At 40.5% G+C, this 21,790-nt stretch overlaps 1 protein-coding gene across 11 annotated transcripts in view; it reads right to left on the bottom strand.

Annotated features, from left to right (window-relative positions):
* XRCC4 (X-ray repair cross complementing 4) overlaps positions 1–21,790 on the bottom strand; it is a 197,554-nt gene that overhangs the window by 68,746 nt on the left and 107,018 nt on the right. For 10 of the 11 annotated variants that reach the window (XM_053296240.1, XM_053296232.1, XM_053296239.1 and 7 more), the window contains one exon: positions 7,757–7,901. In XM_053296240.1, the coding sequence (XP_053152215.1) occupies positions 7,757–7,901 (145 nt within the window). Of the gene's footprint in view, positions 1–4,240; positions 4,308–7,756; positions 7,902–21,790 lie in introns of all 11 variants that reach the window. The other variant, XM_053296241.1, reaches the window with a different exon arrangement.

The raw sequence follows: 21,790 nt of genomic DNA, 5'->3' as shown, positions 1-21,790 counted from the left end.
ATTACACAGGTAGTAATGCCCCCTGTTCATTATATGCCATTCTCTCACTGCATTGTAAATTAACTGTGTACTGTTCCTGTAAGTTCATACTACCATCCACCTTTCCCTCTTTCTTTGTTGCCTGGCATAGGAGAAACCCTGCTGCAGGCCAGTTCTAGGAGCCCTGTCAGGGAACAGTATATAACCCTGTTATTAAACTAGTTCAGATACCAACATCTATACAGAGTCTGACTCCAACAGTCCCAATTCAATAAACAGTCTCACCACTGGTTGTACTCAAGGTTGCCTTCTTTTGATTTCAAAAGTGCAGACCACTGAGCATGGGCATAAAGCAGATATGGGGTAGAACTTGGCAAGGCTGTGGGCCTAGGAGGACCATGGGGTGAATGCACCAACACTTCAGCTTCACTTCAGTTCAAACTTTACATAAAACATTTTAGCTAATTTATGAACCTGCTTGTCCATCTGAAACGACATTGTGTGATGTTGAGGCTTAAAATTGAGAAACTCTAAGAGCAACCCTTGTCTGTGATTTTTTTAAAAACACATTTAGTCAGACACAAAAGTGTTTCCCCCCAACAATAGTTACCTATGTTAAGCAGCCATAGAAGCACATTATACAGATTCTAAAGACCTTTAAATTACAATAAGTAAATCTTTTAAAGTGCAATGACATGGTAACATGCCGTTTTGAAAGCAAATAATAGCTTTTTAAAAAGGGTGACTATAGTGTAAACTTCATACTCTCACTGGGCCATGAAAAAGGTTGATGTCTTTTTAAGTGGCATCTAATTTCACAGTTAAACCTTTCCAGTAAAATATTACTTCATGTGAGACAGTAATACCAACGTCTGCATGGTCCTCTGAGAAAGCTGAAATTCAAGATAAGCCAAAGCCTTTGCTACTTGAATCACTGGTGGTAGCAAACCACATTTTAAACAAAGGTTTAATTCAGTGTTTAAACATGTGAGCCACAGGCAATAAATTAGGCAAAAGAAGAGATATATCCCAAGGGAATTCATGATGCACCGTAGACTTGCCATGCTTTTAAGGAGGCAGGGGGTTATCAAAAGAAAAGCTGTTTACGCTCTCACCACATTTTTGAAGAAAAACTCTGGGCAAGCAAGACATTTCCCAAGGAGATAATATAGACTGCTGAAAGGAGGAACCACGCATAGCAGTGCACTTCAAATTCCCATGAGAGCTTATTGGTATGGAAAGTCAATGTCACATCCATAAGGAGGTGTAACCCTAATTTTTATCCTCTACATTTCCTTTGCTCCAACAAAAATGCTTTCTGCATAGGTCATTGTTTGTAACCAGCTCCAGTTATGAGGATAATTGAAACAGGGTGGTGGGGGGAGATAGAGAGAAGCTTCTTGATACCAGCTCTACAGTTCAGGGGCGTAACAAGGCTGGAGTGGGCCCAGAGACAAAATTTTAAAATGGGACACACACACACACACACACACACACACACACACACACACACACCACAATATATAGTCATGTGACTTGCCTCTGGGGGGCCCCCTCAAGGCGTGGGGGGCCCCAGGCAGCCGCCTCCCCTTGCCTAATAGTAGTTACGCCCCTGCTGCAGTTCCAATTCCCAGACCCTAGCTCTCAAGGATGGCCAAAGGATGGTGACTGAAGGAGACCTAACATATTTTTGCACTCTCTATACTGTCTCACGAGCCACCTAATGGCGCAGCAGCAAAAAGACTTGACTAGCAAGCCAGAGGTTGCTGGTTCGAATCCCCGCTGGTATGTTTCCCAGACTATGGGAAACCCCTATATTGGGCAGCAGCGATATAGGATGATGCTGAAGGGCATCATCTTATACTGCACGGGAGATGACAATGGCAAACCCAGCCAATTAGTGGGCAGTGTGGGTTTGATTTCTATCAACTAAATCATGGAAGTTCTTGCTCTGATATGTCGGATTCAGGAAAATGACATACACCTTCTCTAATTAAGTATTTAGAAGTCCACCAATTGTCCAGAAATCTGCAACTTCCCATAATATGTATCTTGACTCTCCTGAACAGTTCTGCATTCATAACTAATTACTCTATGATTATGTACTCAATCCCAGCGAATTCCAACCAGATGAATTTCATTCTCTTCAATTTAATGAATTTCATATGATTTCTGACTCCTCCCTCACAGTCACTTTTCTAGGATTTAGATCACCAGGTTTTTATACTGACTAGCATTGGTGAACCACTGAAAAGATGACATGACAATATCAGTGAATATCCAGGACTTCTGCAAATTCTGCAAACTGAAATGATAAAACTGTTTTATGAGAGATCATAAATTGTCCAAGAGGATCAGGCACAACCTAAATGTTATGCTCACTATGTGAGAGCAACCTGGCTTTGCCTAAAGAGTATTCTGATTTTCAGGCCCAGAAAGCTGCTCAAACATGGAGGGAAGGGAAGAAGGAGCTACTGGCTGGTTTTCTTTGCCCAGCAAAGAAATCTTCATTTATATCTCCCAACCCTTAGCACCTCATTTCTACTAGCAAGTTAGAGGGAGGGAAGCAGGAGAAATTAGCCCTAAGGAGCAAGAGCTATGGACACCCACAGGCCTGTGACGCCCCCCCCCCATATCTTTGCTACAAAAGAGCAAGCTATCACTCGGCTGAAAGCCCCCTCTCCCAATTCATTTACAGCTATGCCTCTGCCTGTGGTCTCTCCTTCCCTGCATATTTTATTGCAACCAGCTTTCTTTGTCTATTGGTGGAGGAGTCTTCATGAATCTTAGCAGGCAGTTATTAATTACTACTACTACCACCACCACTATTTACAGGTGAAACTCGGAAAATTAGAATATCGTGCAAAAGTCCATTAATTTCAGTAATGCAAATTAAAAGGTGAAACTGATATATGAGACAGACGCATTACATGCAAAGCGAGATAAGTCGAGCCTTAATTTGTTATAATTGTGATTATCATGGCGTACAGCTCATGAAAACCCCAAATCCACAATCTCAGAAAATTAGAATATTACATGGAACCAAGAAGACAAGGATTGTAGAATAGAACAATATCGGACCTCTGAAAAGTATACAGTGTACTGTGCTTGACTGGCCAGCAAACTCGCCTGACCTGACCCCATAGAGAATCTATGGGGCATTGCCAAGAGAAGGATGAGAGACATGAGACCAAACAATGCAGAAGAGCTGAAGGCCGCTAATGAAGCATCCTGGTCTTCCATAATACCTCATCAGTGCCACAGGCTGATAGCTTCCATGCCACGCCGCATTGAGGCAGTAATTGCTGCAAAAGGGGCCCAAACCAAGTACTGAATACATATGCATGCTTATACTTTTCAGAGGTCCGATATATATGATATATGAGATATATATGATATATGAGACACCTTTTCAGAGGTGTCTCATATATCAGATTCACCTTTTAATTTGCATTACTGAAATTAATGGACTTTTGCACGATATTCTAATTTTCCGAGTTTCACCTGTATATATCGCTTTTCATCACAAACCATCGGACACAGACCATTGGTCCATCTAGCTACACAGACTGGTACACAGCTACAATGACTGTGTACATCTACACAGACTGGCAGCGGCTTCTCCAAGGCTGCAGGCAGGAATGTCTCTCAGCCCTATCTTGGAGATGCCAGGGAGAGAACGTGGATGCTCTTCTCAGAGCGGCTCCATCCTCTAAGGGGAACATCTTACAGTGCTCACACATGTAGTCTCCCATTCATGTGTATCAAGTTCTCAAAGCGTTTTACACAGGAAAAGAAATAAATAGATATAGAAACAGTTGGGGGCTTTTCTCATGTGGTGAGCTTAAAGTATAGCTGAGCTTTAAAGGTTCAAATCAAAAATAAAAACATTAAAATAATAAAAATAATAATTTTAAAATACTGTCATAGTCCTCCCCCACAAAAAACAACCCTGTAGGACTTTTAATATAAATGATGCTTACAATGATGTATTCATCCTCACCACTGCACATTAAAGTAGGCGCTTAACTTTCACAATTCTGCAGATGGAGACATTCCTATTAAGAGGAACTTGCCCCAGGCCACCCAGGGAGCCCAGGCATGAACTGGGATTTTAGCTGAGATTTCCAAGGTCCAAGTCTAACAAACTATTCACTGGACCACACTGGCTTTCAGATCCAGATGCAGAATGAGTCATGACCTGTAAATAGGCTAAAATGTTCTTTGCCCCAGCTAGGATAAACTAATCATGTATATTTACCAGCACTGAAAAGGAGATGACTCTGAATCAGCGTGGAAGTTCAATCTCACTCCATTCCAAGGGGGTCCTGTTTTATTAATAAAGGGGATAAGATAACAAAGGGCACTGCTATCATCTCAAAAAGCATCCCTGCTTCCAAAGCTCTCCCTCAAGACTCTTTTAGCCCATTTCCAAGACTTCTGTCTCCAGCAAGCACTCTGGATATTGCATACTGAAAAAAATGAATGGATATCACTTGATAGGTCTGAACAATTTCCCTACCAAATATGCATGGTAACACAAGAAAATTCTACCTAACTATTGCTATGCTATTCTGAGTTTTGCCATGATGTCAGTCAAAGAGTCACCAATGCGACTAAATTACATGTAGCAAACAGAGAAAAACAGAATGCATACACATATTTGTGTTACCAACAGAATACAGCAGCTTGTTCAAACAAGCCTTTTTCTTTTGCAACAAGCCACAGTAGTCTCTGTAAAGAGAGGACCTCTCTAGTATGATTTGCAGGAGTAAATACTATTTAATAAAGGAAAATCTTTGTTCCCATATCTTTACAGATAGATTATTTGCCAAATTTTACAAATTATCTATAGTTGAACATCATCTTCTATCTATAGTTGAACATCAGAAGCACACATGCACACTTCGATTCCATTCCTCATATCATTTGAAAACGCTCCCACAACATAGCAAGAGTATTTTAAAAAACTGTCTAGCAAGGCAGAACCCCAAGGCTACAATCTTGTGCACCATTAGGCTACTTAAATCCCACTGATTTCAATAGGATTTAGGCAGCCTAACTGTGCACAGGATTTTAGCCAAGAACTTAACTGACAGTCATTATAATCCTAGTACTTTGTCTTAAAATATCAAATCTCTGTATCCACTGTGCACTTGAACTGGAAGATAAATGTGAATTATGAAACAGATATTGTGGCGTTACCATTTTTATGAATACATCTATTTTCCCTATTATTTTGGCAGTCACTACAATTCTCACATTGCTTTTCTTTTCTATAATAAGTACTAAAAGTAGCCAGGAAGCATACAGAGACATCACAAGGAAGTAAACAACATGGGGATTGAAAGGCAAGTTTTTGTACTTTTTATTATAAATTGGTGGAGAAAGAAGGACATGAGAAAAAGAAATTTCTATGTAAAATATAGATTATCTGAAAACATCTAAACACTATTTATTGGGATGTACCTGATACTTTGATATTAATAATGAGACACAAAGACACCGGCTGGGTTCAGACGCAATGCTAAACTACAATTAAACAATGGTTTAGCATTACTAGCACAAGCCTTGGGCTCACATGCTCCCCCTTCCCCTTCATGTACAAGGAGGAAATCTGCTGCCTCCTGCTTGGTTTAAACAAACTAGTAGTTGTCATTGCATCTGAACCCAGAAAAACTGGCTTAGAAAACTTTTCCAACCACAGTTTGTGAACAAACCCAGATATCAAAGCTGGCTTATCTAGATATCAAATAAGGGTTTGATAACCTGGCTTGTTCACCAGCTGTGGTTAGGACAAACACAGATTTGCTGGGTTTGGATGAAAAAACAAACTGCACTTTGTTCATCAAATTTCCCCATGTTACTCATGAAAGAGAGGGAAGAGGGGGTGCACTAGCCACGCTCATGCTAGTAATGCTAAACCATGATTTAGTGTTCTGTCTGAGTTTAGCTCTTGTTTTGTTTTCATGTCTTGCATTATTATTCTGTCTTGACCTTAAGGAGAGATTATCCATCTGAAACTACTACTGAAAAACATTTTGCTTTCCAGTAAATGCTTCAGACAATCTTTGACTAAACCTACATGCATCAGAATACCACTTTTAAGGCAGTTACATTTGGTAGTCTACCAAAGATGTAGGGAAACACCATGAAAAAGCAGAAACAGCATAGACTCGGGAAACCTTGCAAAGGATCTTGCAAAACTATGATCTATACTGCCCATGACTGCCTTTGTCCTTAAGTCCTGGAAAACAATGGCACAGCTCTACCCAATATTGTCCTAGCTACAACTGAAATCCAACATTGAGGTTTGGTCGTTACACATTTTTATCTATAAACTGCATGTAATTCACATCACCTGTTAAGGGATAACGTCCTAGAGAATGTTTAACCCTTAGAAAATGGGGGGTGGGGAGGCAATTAGTACATTTATTTAGCACTGGTCACAGACTTTAACAAACAAGAAACTATACTCATCCTACACTGCAAATAAAATATATTGTATTGATATGAATAAAACAGTTAACATTCATCACACAAACATCTAATTTATATATAGCTGCCCAAGTGTCAAAAGAGAACTCTGGCAGCATTTGGTTGCAAAGACAATACTGATCTGGTAACATCTTTATTTGAATTTGCTGGAAAATAATCACATTTTGAAGATCTGAGTGCAATCACCCTTATAATAACTGATGGATAAACTTAAAATCACCTACTTCTGAGATTGAACACTGAAACATAAATAAGACAGAGTCCACCGTACTCTCCCCACATAAACAGCGTCTACAGTCTAAAGGAATATTTCTATATCATCCATCATAATAGTCAATATCATAAACAGCATTCTGTGCAGCATTAAAAACAGCATTCTATGCAGCATTAAAAACAGTAAAAACATTAGCTAAATCCACTAAATATGGTTCATGCTCATCTTTATATGTGAACATGGCATATAATGGGGCAATGTTGGGAAACAGCCTTGATTTTTTTAAACGTCAAACTCCATTCTTCCTCACTCTTTGTAGCAGTTGAATTGTTACATGGAGAACAGACCAGAGAAAAATCTTAATCATAAGTCATTTGGATGAATTTCTGCAACCATTTTGCAAAAGTTCAAAAACTGTCTCAGGATTGTTCAAGGAAACAGATATTTGGTAACCTTGCCTCCAATAGATGTATAAGTGAGAGCCAGCGTGGTGTAGTGGTTAGAGTGCTGGACTAGGACCGGGGAGACCCATTTAGCCGGGTGACTCTGGGCCAGTCACTTCTCTCTCAGCCTACCTTACTTCACAGGGTTGTTGTGAGGAGAACCCTAAATATGTAGTACACCGCTCTGGGCTCCTTGGAGGAAGAGCGGGATATAAATGTAAATAAATAAATAAATAAATAAATAAATAAATAAATAAATAAAGTGCAATCTGAATATTTTAATATCCACTTTAATTTTAAGGAAGAAAACTCCTATTTTTGATCTAAGAACATAGAAGAGGGTTCAACAACAATATGTGCAATTTAGAACTGACAGAAAGATCATGAAGCACCCCTTTCCCCCTACTGCCATTCACAAATGGACAAGAGGCAATTGGTTTTGACAGCCACTCACAAGGATTTGGTGACTTATTTGGAAAACCTTTCTATATACTGAGTTTTCACAAATGGTTATGACTAGATAAAGAAAACAGCTGAGGAAATCTTAAATCAATATCTATATCAACTATGCTAGAAATAGTAGTTTTGTCAGTTTAAATATTTATACTTTAAAAGTTCTTACTTTTCTTTTTCTGGAATTTTGGTCTCATACAATGCCACTTTTGGTTCTGTACCCACAGCTTTTCGTGTCCGCTGTCTTCTTTTTCTACTTGGTGCAACATCAATAATATCTGGACTATTAAGTAGCGAGTCTCTTCTGGGTTTAGCTGCCACAATGAAAGAGAAAGAAAATGGCAGTGTAAACAGTAAGTTGTCTCTTTTGGAGATGTTATACAGGAAGTCCTCTGAGTTATGACACAATTGGTTCCTGAAAACGGTGTATTATGTTGAAACATCTCAACTCAAAACCTATTTTCCTAGAGGAAACAATGTTGTAAATGGTGGTTTGGTTCCTGAACCAAGGTCAGACACCCTGTTTTTTCCTGCTGCTGTCAATGCCGGCAATGTGTCAGTCACACACATGCGCAGAGTTGATGGTAGAGAATGAGAAGTTGCTCACCCTTGCCACTCACTCCCTTCCCAGGCCCCTCTTGGCTTCTTCTCACCTTTTCAAAGAAGCAGGCAACTGGGTAGTTCACCTCTGTCTCCTGCTCCTGGCAATGGTTAGATGTTGCCCAGGAGGAGGAGGAGGAGGAGGAGGAGGAAAGAAGACAGGCAGGAAACAGTATATGAGCTGGAGCTCTATCCTTCTTGCCATAACAGCACATGGACTGAGCCTGAAGGATAAGGAGTGTAAGCAGCGGTGGTAGTAGAAGCATCTTCGATGGGCAAGTCAGCCATTCCCTCCAAAGCAGCAGCTGCTGTGAGCACTGCCAGCCTTAATGATAATGTGAGCCTAAGCTTCCATTGTCACCCCCTAATTTCTACTTCACACAGCAGCAGCCAGCTAGTGGGGCCTCTTCTTCCACAGCGAGTTTGGTGAAGTTGAAGCACAGTTGTAAAGCTGAAACAAGAAGACAATTTAGAAGTGTCTTAAGTGCCATTTGTCTTAACTTGGAGTGTCTTAAGTTGAGGACTGACTGTAAAGCAATCTATGGTTTTCTATCACATGATTTTTTTTTCTTCATACAGTATAAATAGCAATGGATATAGGAAACACTGTAAGTACTAAGATGTTATCTTCATGGCTACTGGTTCTTTGTATTGCTTATGAGTTTGTTTCACTGCTTCTACCACATTTGCCACCCAGCATATTCCAACATATCAGAAAACATCCAAATTCTACCTATATCTCCCAAATATAGTAAATGGAATAATTATACACATGAAGCTGATTCAATAACTACTATTACCATGACTAATTGATTCTAGTTACAAAATTTGTGTTTTGACTGAATAATATGGGAAGACTGTAACACAGCACATAAATGAAAGAACTCCTCTGTTACTGGTAGCTCCACCCACATGGTTGGATCTACTTTTTCATGAAACAATTTATTTCAGAATGCACAAACCGCAACTTAAGGAGATCAAAGTCTGCAAGAGAAGAAGACAGGAAATGCATTTTCCAGATTTGCCTGCATTCTTTCCCAACACAGCTGCATAGCACATAATGTCATTTTTATTCCTCCCTAGGTACAGATCTTTAGAGTAGGTTTGCTTTTTTCTCCATTACTGCTATATGTACTGGACCACTGGATTGGCCCAGTATTTATATAACTATTAATACTAGGAAAAGAACACATTAATTCAAGGTTTTAAAGACAGATTGTTTAATTCATTAACTAAAAGGGGGGTTCTAAGGAGGGCACAGTGATCTCAGTGGCTGACATCCAGACTATGTTACTCAATAGTACTACTCAGGAGTTACTCTAAAGGTCTACTTACTTCAATGGGACTCCTATTGAATAATTTAGTCAGGATGTCAGCCAGTGTATCTTGCTCCTAAATAAGTAAATGCAGGATTTCTGCCTTAGTTTTTCAGCCTCTTAAGCTCAAGTTCTCATATAGGCAGTTTGTTTCCTCTCCTTCATAAGGAGATATGCATCTCCATTTTTAAGATCTTCAAAACACTGCAGATTGAAAGGAAGTACTCTGAGAACTTTACATGAAAGAATATAATGGCTAATGAAAAAATGGAAGGTCATTGTGTTAGTGCAAAACTGGGGCATTAACTACTTGTGCGAAGTCTGGAGCTTGTGTTCCAAACTAGTGTTGTGCACACACACACACACACACCAGCATGCAACTATGGCATACCTCATTTGTTTTACATGGAACTTTTGTGTGAATCCTGGGATTTTTTAGTGCAACTATGAGATCTTACACTAGTGTAACTTTGCTTGTTATCCAAGGGCTACGTTAGTCAGGATGTCAGACACTGAGGCTATTCTCATGACATGAGCTGCCTGGGTTCCCCAATACAGCTTGTGCCATCTGAAGCACCAGGAACCCTGCTTCAGTCCTGGCTGCTTCAGTCCTGGGTTGCCTGACTTTTCCACCTGACCTCTTACCAAGGTAGAATGAATCAACAGTTCATTCTCCCTCAGCAGGCAATTGTGTGTACAAAGGCTGGTGAAAAGCTGAGCTTTCCCCTGGCCCGCCGCCATTTTGGGCAGCGAGCCGGGGTGTGTGTGTCAGGGGTAGGAATGGCTGTGCTGAGTGGAGTGGCTGCTCTACGGAGAGAAGCTGTTCCACTGCTCACACAGCACACACTGGGAGGTGGGAGGACTTTCTCCCCCCCATCCCAACTTGGGACTCTGTCGCCACACTGCTCATGTGGGTATGCAGTGTGGTGGAGCCTGAGATGGCTGCTGCTCATGTGGGGAGAAAGCAGGGGATTACCTGCCTTCCCCCCAGCCCTCCTGAGCCCTGTGGCTAAGGTCTTGTGAATGACCTGAATACCTATTATCACATATAATATGGCATTATTTAATAACTTAAAGACTCTTGGGCAGGATACAAATTAACTTAGTCAAGATTAATCCCATTAATTTCAGTTCTGACTCATTGATTCCAATGATGCTTAGTCATAATTAACTTAGTCTGGATCCTGCCCTTGATAGAGAGGATCTTGGTATACTAAGACACACACACACATGATCTTTTGAATCATGGACAATTCCCATGCAGTTCAATAAAACCAATCCATGAATGCAATAACTGCTTTGGACAGGCAAGCTCTAAGCATGCCACCGACCTCCTGTACTGCAAATAGGCCACTCAATTTTGTGAGTATCTAGCATCCAGAAAAATCAAATATCAGCTTTTGCTGATGTAGAACAAAGATTAATACTAAAAACTACAAATATTAAATTACTGTATTATCAAAAATTGAAGCAGCAGTGTCAGAGATCTTAAAGTTACGGTGACCATTATACTTCTTTACTCTTTATTGTGCCTTGGATCCAAGCAGTCCCTTGTTCCTTTATGCAAGCCCCCCCCCCCGCATTTCTGTCCATCTGCCAGAGCCGTAGACCCTGCCATACCACCCATCAGTCAAAAGAGCTTCCCAGCACTTTTGAACAGCATTTGAGGAGGCTACAGTGGAACAGGGGAGGCCATAAAGTCCCCTTCTGAGGGACCCATGGTTCTTTAGAGCTAAATCTATATTTCCAATATATATTGTCGGATTAGACAAAACCTCTGCTCAGGGCAAAAAGGCATTTTTAAAAATATTTTATTTTATTTTTATTTTACGCTTCTATCCTGCTCTTCCTCTGAGGAGCTCAGAGCGGTGTACATGGTTATTTTTATCCTCACAACAACTCTGTGAGGTAGGTTAGGCTGAGAGATACATGACTGGCCTAGATTCACCCAGCGAGCTTCATGGTTGAATGGAGATTTGAATCCGGGTCTTCCCAGTCCTAGTCCAATACTCTAACCACTACGCTATGCTGGCTCTCCTTTTAAAGTGCCCCTCTTGTATTTCTTTTGAGACACGGTGATCCTCTGGGACCAGAAACTATCTTCTCATGTCTTTTGCTATGTAAACCACTTTGAGAACTTGTTATTTTGTTTTGTTGAAAAACAGTATATAAATATTTTAAATAAACAAACATACTCTACTATCATATTACACAGATGTTGCTAGACATCAAAGCTACAATTCTATTCAAAGTATCTTCCTGAATAATTTAATTAATCCATGGAAGCATATATTATTAGGAAAGATTGCTAACTGAAAAGATGCATTACTCTTTGTAACTCAAAATAAACTTGTTATAATACTCTTCTCACGAGCAATATAGCTACTAAGAAACTGTCAGGTTATATTTGGTTAAAAAGCAGCACAAATACTTGCGGTTGAGAATTTATTGTCTCTCTAAGTGTTTCCACTAAATATTTTCCTGTTGGTAAATTGCCATTGGCACAACTGTTTTGCGTTTACACAAACTGTGTTGTCTGGAGGGAAGAGTGGCAGAGTTTTTATATACAGGTTAGAAGTCTCAGAATCCATTTGGAGAAATAAGATAATTTATATTTGTGTTCATATCCCATGACTACATAAGATAATTGAGCTTGGCAGCATGACTGATGGATTAATTCGTGTTGCAGCAGCCAAATAATTAATTAATTCGTGTCACTGCAGCTAAGAACGCATCCTCCAAATCAACACTTGTCACATTTCATGTCATTTCATTTTGTCTCTCACTGTCCTGATAGCAATCTCCACAAATTTCTGATGCAAAATGTTCATCTCCTCCAAACTCCAGGCTCAGTATAGTCAGGAGGGTGGTTATTGCATATGCACCTACACATTTATTTATTTATTTATTTATTTCATTTCATTTCATTTCATTTGTATATAATATTCATTTGATTTGTACCCTAACCCTTTCAAAATGGCTCATGGCGGTTTACAGAGCTAAAACAAATTTAAAAACAATATAACAATTAACAATTTAAAAACATTTCAAAACAACAATTAAACAATTACAGTGATTAAAAACCCCAAAATCAGGTTTTGAATTTTAAAATAAAGCTTGGGTGAAAAGAAGGGTTTTCAGGTGTTTTTTTGAAAATTGCCAGAGATGGGGAGGATCGCATCCCAGCAGGGAGCACATTCCACAATCTCGGGGCAGCGACCGAGAAGGCCCGTCTCTGTGTCGCCACCAAACAAGTTGGCAGTAACTGGAGACGGACCTCCTCAGATGACCTCAATGGGCGGTGGGGCTAAGTATTATAGTAGGGGCGGTGGGGCTAAGTATTATAGTAGACACAGAATGAATAAGATGTCTAGGAGAAGGGATGCAGAAATGCGATTACACAAAATTCCTATTAAAAGTGAGGAGGAGTAATAATTCATTAATGCAGGGGAAGTAAAGGTAAAGTGTGCCGTCAAGTCGATGTAGACTCCTGGCGACTACAGAGCCCTGTGGTTGTCTTTGGTAGAATAAAGGATGGGGGTTACTATTGCAATCTCTCGCACAGTATGAGATGATGCCTTTCAGCATCTTCCTATATCGTTGCTGCTCGATATAGGTGTTTCCAATAGTCTAGGAAACATACCAGCGGGAATTCGAACCAGCAACCTGTGGCTTGCTAGTCAAGTCATCTCCCCACTGCATCATTAGATGGCTTTGGATGGGAAGTAGAACACTTGATATGAAGAGGAATAGAGTAAGACTGTGTACAGAACTCCATTCACAGTTTTGTACCCTTTAAAAGAATAACAACAACGGTTAGCATTTGCACAGCAAGTGCTTAGGTAGAGTGTTCAAAACATTTCACATACATTATCTCAGGAACTCTTAGAAGGTAGATCATTATATTATTAACATATTGCAAATATGGAGGGAGAGGCTAGGGATAAAAGGTAGTAGCTTGCCTAACACTACTAGCTGAGTTCATGGCAGATGAACTGAATACAACATTTTGCAAAATAAATAAGTTGAGTTCCAAGACTTCAGCTGTTATTCCCTTACAAGTCTGCTAACAGTGAGGCTATTTTTCTTCTTCTTTCTTCAAACCAGTAGCTAACATCCAGTCTAACAAAATACTGGTGCTAAGGGGAGGCTGCTGAAATCCTGCCCTGCCCCCAATACATGCAAGCAACATTAGCCGGGAACTCTTCAGAAGCACTGGCGAAACACCAAAGCACCAGTGCTTCATTAGTCCGGATGCCATCACATCTCCAGTGTCTCAGCCATAGATTTTATTAACAAAAGTTACTTTCTTCATAGTTTTACAGTGTATAGTTACTGCTTATCAACTGACAATATTTGGAGTTCTGAGGTAAATTGTCTCTTTCCCAGAAGTCTCCTTTGGACAATATTTCTTCCACTCTTCTCCAAGCAACCTCATTTTCTTAATCACAATTTCAATCCTTTCCTAGCCCCTGTGCTTCTTTTAATTTATTTACAATTTTTTGACATTATGTATTTTACAAACATCTTTCCTAGTCCCCCCCCCACCTGCCCCCGAGCCCAACCTTTCCTCCCCAAGCCAGCCTTTGTGTGCTGCACTGGTTGGGCAAAGGTGAGAAAGGAAAGATAGAGGGAAGGAGAAAGAGGGGGAAGAAGAGAGAAGAAAAGCAGAAGGTGGGGAGGAGAGAAGAGAAGGAATACACACCTTTGCAAAAGCGATGTGGGTTAATCAAAAGGATTCTTATTCTAAGAATAAGTCAAGGAAGTTGTTTCAGATTTCTGACCATTTATCTGGTTTATTTACTTGTATGAGAGCCCATTTTTCATGTGCCGCCAATTCAAGCAAGTCATGCACCTATCCCTCAATCCTAGGAGAAGTGGGAGATTTCCATAGTCACAGTATTACTCTCTTGGCCACCAGTAAGCTTCTCCATAGCCATTGTTTAGAATCTGATTTTAGTCCCCAGTCTGCTGGGATATATCCCATTATTGTGTTCAGGTCCCTCAGTGCAAGAGATGAATCCATCACCAAATTAATACACATAATCACTTCCCTCCAGAAGCCTTGGACTGTGGGACAGTCCCAGAACCTATGTGTTAAGTCTGAGTGAGGATTATTGCATCCCCAGCAATTACTACTTGAGGCCATATTTAATTGCTTAAGATGCAAGGGGGTTCAGCAGGCCCTGAAAATAAACACACAGCTCTTCTTCTCTTCCTCAGCTCAACTCTCCTCCTTTAACCAGCCTTTGCTGTCATTCGTCAACAGAACTCCCTTCTGAGAACATAGCCACACCTCCTTGACAACTCTTTATCAACCAACTATTAATCCTTTGTATCTATCCATCTTTACAATGATGCAAAGAAAGAACAAGGAATAATTCTGTCACTTTCACTGGGAAATGCCCATAGGAGTCCATTCCCACATATAGAATGGTATAAAACTTTAAGTATTCTTGTAAGTAGTTACATTGTTCATTGCAAAAAGTTATACAATATGGGCATTTTTTCTAGAAACAAAATAAAACAACACATGGCTAACATGCCATGTACAAAATTTAAAAAAAAGAGTGCTTAATGCATTATATGTTGTTTGTAAAAATAAATGCATTTACTCCATTAATTTATAAGAAAAAAGTATTTTTAACCAATAATATCAATTCAGCAGTGACATAAGCTGTCATCTTGTTAAAATGAAACATTTAAGATATAAAATAAACCTCTAAATTATAGGCTTATAAAAAAAAAATCCCACGATGGGAGCTTATAAAAATGTTTTCACTATGAAAGGAGTTAGGACCCATTTCACAACACAACAATGAAAGCTTTATTATATACTTTAAAACCTCTGTGACATGGATCACAGGTAAAAGCTCCATTACAAAACTGATGAAAGCTGAGGAATTACAATTTTGTTATCTGAAACTCTTCACCATGAGTTAATTTTCCTCCCAAATTATTTTCTTTAAAACGTTCTGTAAAACTAGCTATATTGACAGGACAAATATTTTTAGTATCTAACTATTTTGACAGGACAAATATTTCTTGCTTTCTTTTTTTGACAAAAAGTTGTTGAATGATAGGCCATTTATTTTATTTTTTAAAAAAATTCTTTTATGGAAGTTTAGACATTATGTCCACAATTTAAATTTTTCCTCATGAATGCATTTATTTTCACAAACATCATCTAATGTTATATACAGTTTATTTTGTTTTTATGCAAGTTCATTTCACTTTTTTTTATTGAGTACAATGAACTTTGACCATGCAAACTTATTTTGAGGGCCCCTAACCAGATACAAATATTTCCTGGCATTTTGTTACCTTTTATATTATCCCAAACAACTTCCTTTCTTAACAGATTTCCCAGCTCCTGCAAACTTACTGTTAGAAAACCCACTAATACCTCCTGCTTACATTAAAAAGAAAGTTAGTTGTGAATAATGCAGTTATAATGCAGTTCCTGTTAAACAATACTTAAGACAATGGGTGTGTGTGTGGGGGGGGGATTATCCTTGTAGAAGAGCTGGTCTTGTGGTAGCATGAATTGTCCCCCTTGCTAAGCAGGGTCTGCCCTGGTTTGCATTTGAATAGGCGGCCACATGCAAGCACTGCAAGATATTCCCCTTAGGGGATGGGGATGCTCTTGGAAGAGCATCTTCATGCTTGCATGCAGAAAGTTCCAAGCGAATTCCCTGGCATCTCCAGATAGGGTTAGGAGAGACTCCTACCTGTAACCTTGGAGAAACCTCTGCTAGTATGTGTAGAGAATACTGAGCTAGATGGACCAATGGCCTGACCTGGTAGAAGGCAGCTTCCTATGTTCCTATGAAATGTGGTCTTAGACCCAAATGTGCTTTTCCGCTAGTGCACATGTAAGTGTGTTCTATGAGAAAATATTCAGAAGGGTTTCTCCTTTTGTGCAAGCTCTTGTGCAAATTCTTTTCAAAGCCTTTTTATTGCCCACTAGATTGAATATGAGCTACCTAATGGTGCAGTGGGGAAATGACTTGACTAGCAAGCCAGAGGTTGCCAGTTCAAACCCCCACTGGAATGTTTCCCAGACTATGGGAAGCACCTATATCAGGCAGCAGCAATATAGGAAGATGCTGAAAGGCATCCTTCCACACTGCGCAGGTAGAGTTGCCATCTGTCCCAGATTAAGAAGGAAGTCCCTCATTTCAGGGAGGAAATGTTTGTTCCGTTTGGGACTGCATTTCTCCTACCTTTTGATGGCTGGGGGCGGGCAGAGGCAGGCTGGCAGCCAGCATGAGCTCCATAGAGCTCTTTCCTTGCTGGCTTTCAGCCTGCAGGCTCCTGTCACTGCAGTAATGTGAGCTGAGCTAATCCTGGGCTCATCTGCCAATCAGCTGTGAGGCGGGAGGGTGGGGCTTGCACGGGAGTCTGCCAGGAAGGCTTAGCTGTTCAGTCCTCTCCAAAGTCCTGCAGCAGCAGCTAGCAACTTCTCACTCTCCCCCACCATTGTGCACACATAAGAGCACTAAGTTAAGGTACAGAGGCTGTCTGGGCTGGCCGGGGTGGTGGTGGTGGTAGGAACTGGAAGGAGAAGCATGTGTGGAAAGGTAAAAGGCAAGCGGGTTGGAAGGAGGAAAGGAAGCAGGTAAGTGGTCTCCATGTGGATTCCCCCCCACTCTCTCTCCCTCCCGCCCAACTTCTGTCTTTTCAGTAGCAGAGTGCAGTGGCGGCCTGTGAACGCGCCTCCGAGGGGGTGGCGGGAGGCACCTTTAAGAGTAAATTAATTTGGTGCTCACCTCCGCTGCCGTGGCACCTGAATGCTGTTCAGAGCAGCAATGTGCCACCCAGCAGCCCCTACGGCGGGGAAGCGCTTCCGCCACTCACCTGGCTTCCATGGAGCCAAGACCCCGCTAGCGGCCAGGTGAGTGGCAGAGGCGCTTCCCCGCCGTAGGGGCTGCTGGGAGGCACGTTGTGGCTCTGAAAAGCATTCAGGTGCCGGGGCGGAGGAGGTGAGCACCGAATTAATTTACTCTTAAAGGTGCCCCCCACCGCCCCCCAGAGGTGTGTTCACGGGGTGCCACTGGCAGAGAGAATTAAAACTGCTTTGTTACTCTTATTGTAGTGCCTCAGAAGAATTAGAAATGAGGATGTTTCTTGTGTGTAGCTTTTTAATGGCTGAGCTCTCTCTCTGGCTCCTGTGTTGAATTTATTTTGCCAGAGTTCTTCTTCTCACTGCAACAACCTAAACAGGGAATGGAGACAGCGGGAGGAGGGAGAAAACTTTTAAAGTTATTTCTTTCCCCTGGTATTCAGCCTCATTTAAGATTTATTTACTTCATGAGCTGAGCTTCGGGGGTGGGGGAGCATTTTAAAATCTTGTCTCTGGGCCCACTCCAACCTTGCTACGCCCTAAGACTGAGAGTTCCTCTGCTGTTAACTCACCTGGAGCTTCCTGTGGGTGTAATTACTGCTGGAGGTGAAAAGAGCTCCTGCAAGTCTGAATGTGGTGTGGCCAACTTGGGGCTCTTTTGTCATTGCTGTTGGACTTTTGCTCCCATCATTCCCAGCTGTTGCGGTTCAGGATGATGGCAATGATAGTCCAACAGCAACTCCCAGGTTGGCTATCATTGATCTGGGGAATAGTTAGGGTGAGCAAAAGGTAGATAGGGATTTGTTTGTAGCTTTCTGCGTGATGCACGGTGTTGACTCCCACCTTGCTTCTTAACAATATTTATTTTGTTTTAAGAACTTGATGACCCTCTCCTCTGCCGTGTGCTTCTACAACAGCAACCAGTCTTCGGAAGAATACAGAAGGGATTTACCATTGCCATCTCCCGCGCATAGGGTTACCAACAATTCATTGCCAGAATGAGGGACACACAAGTTTGGGGCTCTGGAATGAGGCCTGGGGGAAGGGGTGGGGCCAGGAGGTGTATGCAATGGTAATCAAGAGCCTGAGTATCAGATATAGATAGATAGATAGATAGATAGATAGATAGATAGATAGATAGATAGATAGATAGACAGATAGATAGATAGATCTGCGTCCGCCTCAGCCCTGCTGGTCATCTCTCAAATAAGAATCCAACAAATAAGGGAGTCAGACAGGGCTGCATTTTAGCGCCGTTTTTATTTAACTTTTATGTGAACAATTTAATCCAGCGTCTACAACAAACAGATATTCATGCGCCCAAACTATCAGATAGACGCATACCAATCCTAATGTACGCTGATGACGCAGTGATTCTGTCTCAGAGTAGAATAGGCTTGAAGAAAGCCTTAGATGTGTTGGTTGGATTTTGTAAAGAAGAACAGATAGTAATAAATTATACTAACAAAAATAGTTCGTTTTGGTAAGGGTAATCGAAGTTATAATTGGTCAATCGATGGTCACAAAATAGACCAGGTCAAACAATTTAAATGTTTAGGGATGACCTTCCAGTCTAATGGCTTCAAGAATGCGCACATTAGTTCAATGGCCGAAGTGGCTAAGCGCAATATTGCAGCAATAATGAGATTTTTCTGGTCTAAGGGGGGGAATTATATCCTGGCAGCAATCAAACTTTATAAAATAAAGGTGGTTCCCCAAATACTTTATGAAGCCCAATTGGGGATGCATGTAAAATTTGGCAAACTAGAAAAAATCCAAACGGGTTTCTTGAGGAAGCTATTTGGCGCCCCCAACTGTGTCTCCAACGTGGTGATCTGCTCAGAGGCGGGCATTCTCAAACTGGAGTCCAAGGCCTGGATGTTATCCATCAACTATTGGATAAAACTGCATCTTTCCCCAACAGGATTAATCCCTAAATTACTGGCAGCAGAGCCACAAGCATCCTGGTGCAAGGAAATAACGCACAAGCTTTCCTGCTGCGGATTATCTCCCGCTTTACTGTTGGAGGCTGGTGCGACTACAGCTCGCAAATTGGTGCAGCAAAGACTGGTCGATATAGAAATACAAAATGAGAGGGCTATTTTACCTCAATTTTACAAATCTGTACAGCTAAAGACAGACTTAAGCCCAGCTACCTACTTGTTTACTCAATGCAATCATAGATGGGCTTTCTCTAGGGCGAGGTTTAACGCCTTCCCTTCAGCGCTTTTATATGGGAAGTATAACAAATTGCCCTATGAAAAGCGCATATGTCCTTGCGGTCAGGAGATCGAGTCAGTGGCCCATATTTTATTAAAGTGCCCACTTTACCAGGATGCAAGGCAGCAATTAATCCATCCCTTGCTAAATAATTTGAAGGGGGAAACTGGGGATCTTCTTTTAAAGTAATTATTAGCCAATGAAGCTTTAGTAATCTCCAGAACAGTTGCTAAGTACTGTTATGTGGCTTTTAAAATAAGAGTCTTAAACTCATGAGGGTACTCTTTAAAAAAAAACCCTGCCATTTTTAGGTATGTGTGTGTGTGTGTGTGTGTGTGTGTGTGTGTGTGTATACATATACATACACACTCTTATTTTAAGGATTTTATGTGATTTTGAGTTATTAATGACTGTACATTTCTCTTTTGGTCACTGACCGTAAATAAATAAAGCAGAAAGATAGAAAGATAGATAGATAGATAGATACACGCTATTGGCTCCTTTGGAGAAAGAGCCAAATAAAAATGTAAAAATATTGAATAATGCCAGCATTGTTATTATTTAGAAAATAATTATATTATACCACTTTAAAACTAAAAAGTTCTCAAAATAGTTTACATAGCAAAAGGAATAAAATGCCGCTCCCCCACCCCCGTAAGTATTTTACACTTCATGGTGGGTGTTTATTTGTCAGCTGTTCTGGTTGCTGTTGCAGACAACAATCCTGTCTGTGCCTAGCTTGATGGCCTGTGGTCAGTTCTCTAGCCTGTTTGACGCCTCCAGTTCCAAGAAATGTTATTAGGATATAGTATGCAAAGAATTGTCATTAAAAATAGCATATAAGAAATGTTATCAGGAGATATAAAAGCAATTCAGCAGTTACTGTGTGAAAGTATGTACTCCAAATGCATACATGTACTGATATCGAAGATGTGGTTTTCTAAGACCTTCTAAATATGATTAACATAGCAAGTTTCAAGCTGGCCCTCATGACTGACATTAGCATAGCACAATGCAAAAACAACTCCAAGGCAGGATGGGGTAAATTTCCCTTCTCCTCCGGCCTTGACTTCAGAATAAACAATTCTATTCAATTACTTTGGCTCAGCAGAACCAAAGTTCACACTTCAGTCTCTTGCAAACCAGCCATTTTAGACACAGGCCTGAGTTTTGCTTTTTGGAACTGGAGAGCTGCTGGTCCCAATCCCAGGGCGCTTACTACACCAGGAGTCGACACCGACTGGACAGCACACTTTACTTTACGTAGGTTGTTTACTTTACTACTGTCTGTTTCTTCATTATTCACCATATTTCTCATACTGTAATGCAATCTCTGGTATTGTGATACGTTTTCCATTAGCATTTGTACAATAATTCATGGAGCAGCACTAAATCATTTTCTTTCTCAAATCATTCTTTGGATCCAAGTCATTCTATTTGATACTATAAACTATTCTTAAAAATTATTGAACGTATCTTGGTCTTTAATCTGCCCAAACCATAGAGCACTGGGACAGGTAACCATACTAAAATAACAACACCACTATTGTAAACTACAATAATCACATACTAGGTTCATTCTGCACATCTACCCAAACAAGAATGCCTTAATTAGTGGGGAGTCTTATTTCCCATGGAATACATCCATCTTTTCCCTCCCATAAGCACACACAGAGAATGACATTTTCACAATGATCTAATGTCAGTCTCATGAACTTTTCTGGCGATGGTAATTCATCTTTTCCAGGCCAGTCTGCTAACCTGCAAGAATTGCTTTTTCAAAGGTTATTTAAGGGCTTCCCCAAAGTGTCCAGTGATATTTTTCATTCTGCCTTCCCAGAATAAGTTCTTGCTAAAGTCTTATCTCAACTACCAGTTAGCAATAGGTCACTAATTGTCTATTAGTATGCAATTGGCTGTAGTGTGGTCAATGAACCTTTTGTTTCAGACTAGAGTTCATAAGCTACCCACTTGGAAGTACTTTTAAAATGTTCATTGAAACTGCTATGGAGAAAGTGCTTTTGGATACTAGGGTACTATACATCAGTGTATTAACAGTTTGATCCTGTACTGAAGATTAATAATAAAATAAAATATGATCTTACTCTAAAACCATATTAGCAGCACAAATCTACAATTTCACAAATTCTACAATTTGTGAAATCCACAAATTCTGAAGCAATACATGATTCAGAAACTAGCACCCATGTTCTAAAAACAG

Source organism: Hemicordylus capensis, chromosome 2, assembly GCF_027244095.1.
Source record: "Hemicordylus capensis ecotype Gifberg chromosome 2, rHemCap1.1.pri, whole genome shotgun sequence".
Taxonomy (NCBI): Eukaryota; Metazoa; Chordata; class Lepidosauria; order Squamata; family Cordylidae; genus Hemicordylus; species Hemicordylus capensis.
The sequence above is the reverse complement of the archived record's forward strand: the minus strand, read 5'-3'. Positions and strand labels throughout refer to the sequence as shown.